Source organism: Sardina pilchardus, chromosome 8 (assembly GCF_963854185.1).
Source record: "Sardina pilchardus chromosome 8, fSarPil1.1, whole genome shotgun sequence".
In the NCBI taxonomy this organism is placed as follows: domain Eukaryota; kingdom Metazoa; phylum Chordata; class Actinopteri; order Clupeiformes; family Clupeidae; genus Sardina; species Sardina pilchardus.
This window is the reverse complement of record NC_085001.1, coordinates 18,008,870-18,018,998: the sequence shown is the minus strand read 5'-3', so window position 1 is coordinate 18,018,998 and position 10,129 is coordinate 18,008,870. Positions and strand designations below refer to the sequence as shown.

The 10,129-nt window shown below is 47.2% G+C and overlaps 1 protein-coding gene across 1 annotated transcript in view; it reads right to left on the bottom strand.

The window, feature by feature from the left end:
* cacna1ba (calcium channel, voltage-dependent, N type, alpha 1B subunit, a) overlaps positions 1 to 10,129 on the bottom strand; it is a 94,680-nt gene that overhangs the window by 58,588 nt on the left and 25,963 nt on the right. Inside the window, exon 7 of the mRNA XM_062544029.1 lies at positions 955 to 1,058. Within this exon, the coding sequence (XP_062400013.1) occupies positions 955 to 1,058 (104 nt within the window). The remainder of the gene's footprint in view (positions 1 to 954; positions 1,059 to 10,129) is intronic.

Genomic DNA, 10,129 nt, shown 5'->3' with positions numbered 1-10,129 from the left:
AAGACAGAAAGAGAGAGAGAGTGTGTGTGTGTTTGTGTGTGTGTGCGCCTCTCCCTGAAGAGGGAGGCCAGTGTGTCTACGCCTCTCGGCCAAATAACCATTGACAGAGAAAATCTAATTCCAACATACTATACAGCACAATGGCAAAATAATGCTCCACGATCCAATTAAGGGGCCAGAAAACACAGCCTGCTGCCCAGCTGCCCAGCACCACTGCTGCCTTACAGTTCCACAATGTATGCAAGGCCAACCTGTACAATGAGCACTATTTTTAGACCGTTGTCCATTAAAACACGCTGCTGTCGAAGGTTAAGCAGCAGGAGCTTCACTAAACCCTGAAGACTACTCAGCATTGTTTGGGATAATAGCAATACAATATATGGGCCTTCCAAAACAATACGAGTCTGGGAATGTATTAATTGTATAAGAATTGAATACATATTTCTCTGTATGTTCTTCTCAACAATGCTTCTCCTCTAAAGCTTATCTAGTCAAGCAACAATATTTCAAATATATTCAGGAGTTGCTAAAGAAAAACACATGACGGATCCTTTCACAAAAGTTCTGAGTGTTCAGGCCCCGTCTGTGGCGCAACTGGCTGGGGCACCTGCACTGTATGCCACCAACCCAGGTTTGATTCGCGCCCCGTGTCCCTTTCCGGATCCCATCCCTGCTCTCTCTCCCATTCACTTCCTGTCATTCTCCACTGTCCTTTTATTAAAAGGCATAAAAAATAAACTTATGAAAATAAATAAATAAATAAAAGTTCTGAGCGTTCCATGCAAGGTCACAAACCAGACGTCGTCGTTGGCCCGAAAGAAGACCCAAAGTTGGCAAACAGCGCGGCGGAGAAATAAGGGGCACCGATGTGTGTCCTCCACGAGCCTCCACGGGCCAGCGGAGATAAGGCCAGGGAGCGGATTAAGAGGCCACGGCGTCTGGGACAGCACTTACCCAGACAGCACGCCCAGAACCAGGTTGAGCATGAAGAAGGAGCCGATGATGATGAGGGGGATGAAGTAGAGCCAGTTCCAGGTGTTCCCTGAGGCGTCATTGGCCTGCGGACAAACAGAGAGAGGGAGGGAGGGAGAAAGAGAGAGAGAGAGAGAGAGAGGGACGTCTATGTCATTATGCTGTGTGGTACATAAACATAAAACTACACATAAAAGGTACACATAATACTTCATACTGCGGCCAAACAGAGAGAGTGAAACAGAGAGAAAGAGAGAGAGAGAGAGAGAGAGAGAGAGAAAGGGACATCTATGTCATTATGCACTGTTTATGTGGTGCATACGCATAATACTGTTTGTGTGGTACATACGCATAATACTTCATACTGCGGAAAAACAGAGAGAGAGAGTGAAAGAGAGAGAGAGAGAGAGAGAGAGAGAGAGAGAGGAATGTGTATGTCATGATGCACTGTTTATGTGGTACTCATAATACTGTTTGTGTGGTACATACGCATAATACTTTATACTTTAACAAAAAAACACACAATCACATTGTGGATCAAGGCCATTGTTTCAGAGTGTTATGACACCTCTAAAGTTTTGGAGGTTTGTAAAGTTTGGGAGATTGATTTGAGCTGTTCACAATCAATGAACAGACAGAGCATTTCTTTGTGCACTGTATTCTACGATTCGCCAGTGTTGGTCCAGAAAAGAAACGGATCCTGTTTAAAGTGATCCCTTCTAACAGTTACATCTCCAGGTGGGTGCCTCCGCCCAAGCTCCACTCCGACACTGACGGATTGTGGCCTCTTAGGTGGGAGCCCGGCCAACAAAAAAAAAAAACCCTGCAAACGAAACAGTTCACTGCTCCAGAAACTGGTACGGTGAACACCATTCTCTCTCTTTCTCTCTACTGTGCTTTCCGGAAGATTCCCCATTTCATATTGCCTTTAATAAAACCTGCACTCTCTGTGAGCATTTGACTCTATTAGGGGAATCACAGCAGTAAATGTCGGATGTAACGCGCAACGACCACAGGAGTTTATGAGGCGTGCAACACTTTAGGAGGGGCCAGCAGATTTTTCCTGTGACCGCCCCGCCGTGCCTCTGTACATCGTGTGTAATTGTGAGGGGGGACCTGGGGATTGCTGATTCAGCACACACGATCACATACAAATGGGCACTTTGCACATCCCCCACCCCCACCCACCCACCCCCTCAACCACCCCCTCAACCACCCACAGCTGGTTCTAGAGTAGCCAATGCAAACAATGAACTACCTCATCCTCCACTTCCATGTCTCTCTACAGATTTGTCTATGCGTGTGTCCATGTAGTTATTTCAAAATGGTGTTCTTTTCCCTTAGTGGCAAGGAGAACTGGGAGAGCTGTGTGTGGTACTGTAGGCTGCTAATTCTCCTGCCATTTCCCCTTCCACAAAAATCTATTGCGATCTGTCAACCACGAAGACTTCGCTCACAAAATATGTTCTGTGAATATTTCCCATTTACAGAGAGCTGCCCCCCCACAGAGCTTATTGTCACGGAGAATTAAAAGGTGAGGTTCTCCCACAGACGCAGAAGATGACAGTTTGAGTCTATCCATTGAAGTTAATCTTGAAAAATAACCGCCAGGAAATTTTCACACGCACAAACATCAAGCTCAGGGACTACACCAGTCTAAATATATCTGTTTTCTGCCACAGTTTCTGTAGTCTAGACGGCGAGAGTCACCATGGAATTCCTGACCAGAAGCAGAAATCTGAACATTTAAAAATAGCAAACACACCCCCCTTGGCACAGTCAACTTTAATCCATTTCGTCTACAGAGAGTAGCATACTTGACATCGCAAATATGTCAAGTATCATTTAGGTAGAATAGTGTGGCAGCGGGATGCACGGGTGTTGATGGTCCACACCATCTTGCTCTTGGCTCAAAGAGAAATATCAGGAGCAGGGACTTCCTGTGCTGTTTCCAGGTCAGCAAAAAAAACAAACAAAAAAAAAAACGACTTGTCAACACACACAATTGTGCTGCACTCTAAACGAGAGCGCTGCGCCCGCCTTTGTGTCGAATTTCAGCTACTCACCACCCCCCACCCCCATCTCATCTTCCTGGGCACAGAAACGGCAGATTAATGCTGCCACTGCAGAGATCATGGCATCCCAGGGGACCCCTCCAGCACGAGAGATCGCGCGGAACATTAGCGCTACCGCTAAGTGTTCTGGGATTACGGTCTCTTACACATGAAATGATGGCTGTGTACAACAGCAAACCATACAGAAGCATTGTTGCTATTGTCTTCTTTTTTTGTTGTTGTTTCTCTTCTTCAGTCCTCTCTGAAGGAGAAGCAGGAGACCTGCCAGGGATTGTGTCTTAGAGCTGAGCACAAAATGCCCCTGTCTCTGAGCACCCCCCCCAAAAAAAATCAATGAGACCATTTGGAAATAAAGTCCACGAAACTCTATACTCTGTGAACTGCTATTTGGGAAGAATTTAAACACTTATCAGAGATGCATCTTGCACTCACATGGCTACTCACTTTGTACAATCAATCTTATTCACTTAGGCATGTTCAGCAAAGAATTATGTTCAAGTAATATAAGAAATGCTGATTTCAATATTACTCCATTGTATCTTTAAAGCTTTAAAGATTGCTTGTTTTTTCATGCCCTCATCATTATTTATAGGGTGGATTCACTTATAGGTGGATGATGAATTATACATTGCCCAACACTTGGTGAAGCCAACTGCTGACAGAGGGAACCACTTCTATATTACATGACCCCCAGAATAGCCGCTAGATATGCTCACCTTACGGTGGGCCATGCGGGGAAGACACTCTGATGCAACATCTACCAGAGTCTTGAACCAGTGTGACAACATAGCAGGCTTTGATTTTCAGTGCCATGTCAGACTGCTGTGGACTATTCGGTCTTGCACACAGCCGTTTCAATTTCCTCCTAATTCATCTTGATCTTGACCAGCAGTAAATAAAAACTCTAGATGACACTTTTGTTTTGTCTTCTTTGGGTCTCATGCTACTTTGACTCTACTTGCTGTTTATATACACCAAAGCAAAAATGATTCAGATAACAAAGCGATGGACGATCCTCTCCACCTGCAACACCCCATCTCCACCACCCCCCCCCCCCCCTACTCCCAAACCCCCCCTAAAACATTCACCAACACCTACCCAGTCTCCATTTTCCAAGAAGCCAAATCGAAGCGGCGCTCTCGTGTCCTGCCTAACTGGATTACCTCCTTGAAAGCTGAGGCCTGGCACGCAGCAGGCAACATTCACCACCCGCCCTCCACCCCACAACCACCCACACCCATCCATCCTCCATTACGTCCCCCATGGTCTGCTGCCCTGCGCGCCCTTTCCCACCCCTACCCCCTGCCCCTGCTGTCCGCCAGCGCCTCCAATCATCCCTCTTCATCACAGACCTCCAGGGAGCCTGCTGGCCAGCCTGCCCGCGAAACACTTACAGCCCCTTTCTCTCCACTGTCTCAGGGAAGAGAGGGAGACAAAAGAAAGAAAGTCTGCAGAAAATAAATATAAATAAATAAGCATCGGGGCATCATCTAATGGCATTCTCTGAGAGACGAGAATATTGCCATTAAGGCAGAATTCCGTATGCCATCTCAGCAGAGGCAGAAAGAGACAGGAGACTCAACCAGCGAAAAAACGCATTGTCATCTACTAGTTTCTTTTTTTTTTTCAAAGCGCTCAGCGTACGGCGAGGTACTGAAGTACTCCAGACCACTGCATCAAAAGAACAAGTAGCAAGGATGCAGAGATCTGTCTGAGATAAACACACAGTAGAAACAGAGCAAAACATAACATTTCCTCTCCACACACAGCAGTCCAGACTGAAGAGGCAGAGGCAATAATCAGCCATATTTGACACCTACACAAAGCTACGCTGAACCCTCTGAATATCAACAGCTAAACTGCCATTTCGTCCTAGTGTCATGGACAAGCGGCAGACACACCGCAGTCGCTGTGCCGTGCCCCGGCCCGGCCACAGGCTGGGGCTGCCGTCGGCGGTGATATAACACTTCCAGACAGGCCTCGGCCCCCACGGGGGACTCCGGCAGAAATCCATCCGTCTTCCCCGCGGGGCTATTTTTAAGCATTTAACGAGAGATTGATCAATACGGCAATCAGACTAACAATGCAGGATGCCAGCGAGCTGGGTCACCGTGCTCCGCTCCGCACGAGCCCTGGCGCACTCAGACCGGTGACTCAACAGTTTTCAATGAGCCGTTACAAACGGCCAACCGTTTCCAGGGCAACCAGCCCTGAGCAAAGGGGGTCAGTCTGGATTGTAACTCTTTAGATGAATCACTTAAGTGACTTAAGTTACAACAGTGGTCAGACAACATTGGCACTCTTGGGAACTCTTATTTGACTTTCTAATTCTGTGCAAGTTAGTATATGCCCCCATAACAAAGCAACAAAGCAACACAGGAGAATACTCCTTTAAAGTACAAAGGCTGGCAGTCAGTGGACCATCAACAGCACTGAAACAAAAGGCGCCTGCACACAAAGTGCCATTCTTCTCAGCCCTGCCATGCTGACATATCCCTGGCCAGCTGACTAATACGTCTATATTTCACTCCTGAGGAGCACGCCCGGGATCACTCATACACTACATCAGTGGCAAATGGAGGCTTTCAGACCTATCCAGTCCACTTACAAGAGCCGGCATTCCTGCGGAACGCCTCTCCAACCTTCCCCAGACGCTCTCTCTGGAGGGGCCCCGACATCTGTCAGTATGCAGCACTAACTGATGACAGCGCCAGGCTCGCAGGGCTAAGGGATGGGTGGGGAGAGAGGGCATCAGAAAGCCATTAGAGGTTCTCCCCAGGGCCCGAGGTCTCCTCCCCCACCTCCTCCTCCTCCTCCTCCTCCTCCTCTTTCTGATCCCTTTCACCAGCGCAGCCCAGCAGGGCGAGTTACATCAGTTTAACAGGGCAAACAGGGGTGCAGAACACAGAGGTGGGAGGAACAAAGTTCAAACACATAAGACTTGTGCAAATGCGTTAACACACAGACATACGCAATTGTACACACACACACTACGTGCAGTATGTGCAGCATGTGCAGTTTAATCCCCCTCATGAAAAAAAAACAGACAATTACACTACACCGTGATTGATTCGTATCAGAGTTGCCAACATTGTTTTGATGGGAGAGTGCTAATTAGGTTAATCTGAGGTTGAATTCAATTAACCCGTGGAAAAACCATCAAAACAGAGCATTGCATAATAAAGCTACTGACTGCCAGTGATCCATCACTCGGTGTTCACACCTCTTCTGTACACATAAATAGGCAGCCAGCTGGGCACACTCACATGTGCCTCACCTCTCCAATGATGGAGGTCATAACAACATACAGTAAGTGAGTTTGTAATGTATTTTACATGCTCTATGAGAAAAGAGCAGGCTGGTAAAGACGGCCCATGACAGCACCGGCTATTCTACAGTTGGTCAGCCAAAACTTGTGTCGTAATGGTATTGTCCACACGCTGCTCCCTCATGCCAGAGGCTCTGCAGACAAATGGCACCGTGCCACGGCTTTACAGGTGAGTCAGGGCCGAGGTCGCCTCTGGTAGGAAGTGCGCTGCGTGAATGACTGGCACAGGAGAAGCCCCTGGGTGGGCCAAGCTGCCACCCAGCCTGAGCCCGTGCCAAACCTTGTGGACACGATTTAAAAAAAAAAAAAAAAAAAGCACCCAACATCAGGGAAATTATATTTAGATTTCTGGGACAACTCCAGAAGCTTAGCTACAGCACACGGCAAAAAAAAAAGAGCAGCGCAGTGCAGGTCCACACGGAGCGGGACCGAGGAAGGTTAAACATAAATAAAGGAGCGGTTGTTCTCCGAGTGGTTCTGTGTCAGTCGCTATGTGTGGGTGTGAGAAGAGCCCCAACTCTCCAGCTCTCAGGCTGACATTTAAATGGAGGAGCTCTACAGGACTGGGGGATACCGCTGCTGTGAATACCGTCATTTCCCGACTATTGGCCGCGGCTTATACAGTACATTGATTTTGCAAAATGTCCTCAGCTATGAGGTTAATACAGGGGGGCGGTTAATATGGTGTTAATACGGTTTTGTTTCTTTTAACTTTTTCTTTAAATTACTGTAGCACACGAGCTTGCGTTCTGAATGCTGTCCACTAGCAGTGTATTAACTGAGCAAAGAAGGCGACATATTAGCTCGAAGCCACTCAAAGAGAATACACACAAGTGCCCTTGCACACATCCTTACTATACGGATTTTGTTTGTCTTTGTTTAATCTACAGTTACCTTAAAGGGATATTCCGCCATTTTTGGAAATACGCTCATTTTCCACCTCCCCTTGAGCAAAACAATCGATATTTACCTTGTTCCCGTTCATCCAGCCATTCTGTGAGTCTGGCGATACAACTTTTAGCTCCAGCCTAGCATAGATCATTGAATCGGATTAGACCATTAGCTTCTCGCCTGCTAGCTTCATGTTTAAAAGTGACTAAGATTTCTGTTAATTTTCCCATTTAAAACGTGTCTCCTCTCAAGTTAGAAAGTGCAATAAGACCAACTGAAAATGAAACCTGGCGTTTTTCTAGGCTGATTTGACATGGAACTACACTCTCATCTGGCGTAATAATCAAGGCAACTTGCAACCTACTGGCACTACTACTGCTTGTTGTCTATGGGGACTATTTTCAGATGCTGCGTACGATATCACTGCGCCTTCAGTACGTTTGCAAGTTGCCTTGATTATTACGCCAGATGAGAGTGTAGTTCCATGTCAAATCAGCCTAGAAAAACGGCAGGTTTCATTTTCAGTTGGTCTTATTGCACTTTCTAACTAGAGAGGAGACACGTTTTAAATGGGAAAATTACCAGAAATCTTAGTCACTTTTAAACATGAAGCTAGCAGGCGAGAAGCTAATGGTCTAATCCGATTCAATGATCTATGCTAGGCTGAAGCTAAAAGTTGTATCGCCAGACTCACAGAATGGCTGGATGAACGGGAACAAGGTAAATATCGATTGTTTTGCTCGAGGGGAGGTGGAAAATGAGCGTATTTCCAAAAATGGCGGAATATCCCTTTAACTGACATTCAGGGAGGTAGAAAAGAGTGCTAAAGAGAATATATCTTAGCATAGACAGGTTATTCATACATTCTCTCTTAAACTCAGGGATCAAAGCAAAGATAGTACAGAAAAGCAAAGTCTACTCTGCCAATTCCAGGTTTGTTGTCAAATTGAGCAGGTGAAACTGGGGCTGGCAGAGCTGTGTTTACAATCAAGAGCACCACAGCACCACAGCAACACGGACCCCCCCCCCCCCCCCCCCCACACACACACACACACACACACACACACACACACACACACACCTTAAAACCCTCAACTCCGATTGCATCTGCACTTCTAGCGCTAGATGAGCCCAATCTCAGAGGCGTCAAGGTTTATCATCAACAGCTGATGGATGAGTGAGGCGTCGAGAAGAACACAGAGGCCGCAATGACGGGAAACAGGATGTGTCAGAATCGGGATCGGGATCAGGATCAGGACCCATCTCCCCCCTCCCCCTGCTGTCGCTCGTACATTTCAATCAGGCGCACGCTTCGCCGAGGATTCCATTAGACCTCTGCTCCACGAGTCACATTACCTGGCTGACAGGAGAGCGAGCCAGAGATAGCTTGTGATGAATTGCAGACCTGGCCATAGATAGTCCCCCCCCCCCCCCCATATACGCTGGGCTGAATTCCGCATTAACGGCTTAATATGACAATGTGATTCATCTTGCTATTCCTGGCCCTGGCAAACATATGAGGAGCGTAACCTGGGAAATGGACTTGTGTGAACAAAAAAAGGCGAGATTATTTGAAATGCTGTAAATAGCCAATAAATGGACCGGTTCCCAAAAACAGAATGAATAATGGCACAAGAAGGAGATGGCCCGTAAACGCTGCTAAATATCCTGTGTCAGCAATATCAGACAAACAAGCAAAATCATCTGATCAACAGTAACTTACCGGCACAATGCTCCCCTAATGCTGTCCTTTGATATAGAATCATTTCTACAGTAGTAGTCATGACGACTTGCTTCTAATGTGAGTAACAGGATGCCTATAATCATGCCTATAATGTGAACCAGATTCTGATCATGTCAGTGATCAATCAGCGATCAATGCCCCTGCCATTTCACCGTTCCTCTGGGAAAATAATCTAATTTGCTCTCTGACCATGCATTGGGGAAAAAAAAAGTTTCAGACACTAGCATAGCACAGAAAAGTTCGATCTGCTGTTTGAACAACCTTCGATATGGTAGCCTGATACAATAAAAACATACAAATTAAGATAGCCTTTCTCGTCAGTACTTTCACACTAGCATCCAACTAATACATTTCACTACAAACCAACACACCTCTATAACCACTCTAGCATTCAGAATCAGGGCTTCTCAGCTTCCACACAAAACCAAGATCTACCCTCTTTAATAGATACTCCATCTTCACAGACACAGACCACCTAGAGCCCAACGGCACAAGCCTCCAGCAGTCAGAGAAGCCCTGTCCACCACTCCCTGCTCGCAGCGCCCAATGAAAAGGTAAATGACCCCTCACACACATGCAATTAAAAATCACACATTTAGACATAGCCACTGTTTTCAGAAGTTTAAATGCATTTTGACACCATGGCTTTAGAGAGACCCATATGCCAGCCTGCCTGCCCGCTCTCCTGCTCTCCATGAAGGCCGGGCTGGAGGAGACGGGCACGGCGGGCAGGGGGGGCCCCGCGGTGCAGCGTGCCAGGGCTCTGGGGCTGCCACATGGCTCCGAGTCAGCCAGCCAGGCGGTGCCTCCTGTAGGTGAAAAGCGGCTTAGCGTAGCGCAGCGGCAGGAGGGCGGGCAGGCTGGCATATGGGTCTCTCTCTCCTCTTTCTCTCCACTTTCTCCTCTCTCGCTCTCTCTCTCTTTGTTTCTGTCTCCCCGTCACGTTTGGCCCAGGCACGAAGGAGACGGACAACCAGATGCAAAGGACGTGATCACCTCCCAGGAGAGGTTTGTGTGTGTGTGTGGGGGGTGCGAGCGTAGCATCTCCTCCCGGCTAAAGAGTCAGCATTATTCCCTCCACTCATGTCACAGTGTGTTATTGATGAGTTGTGTCATTCT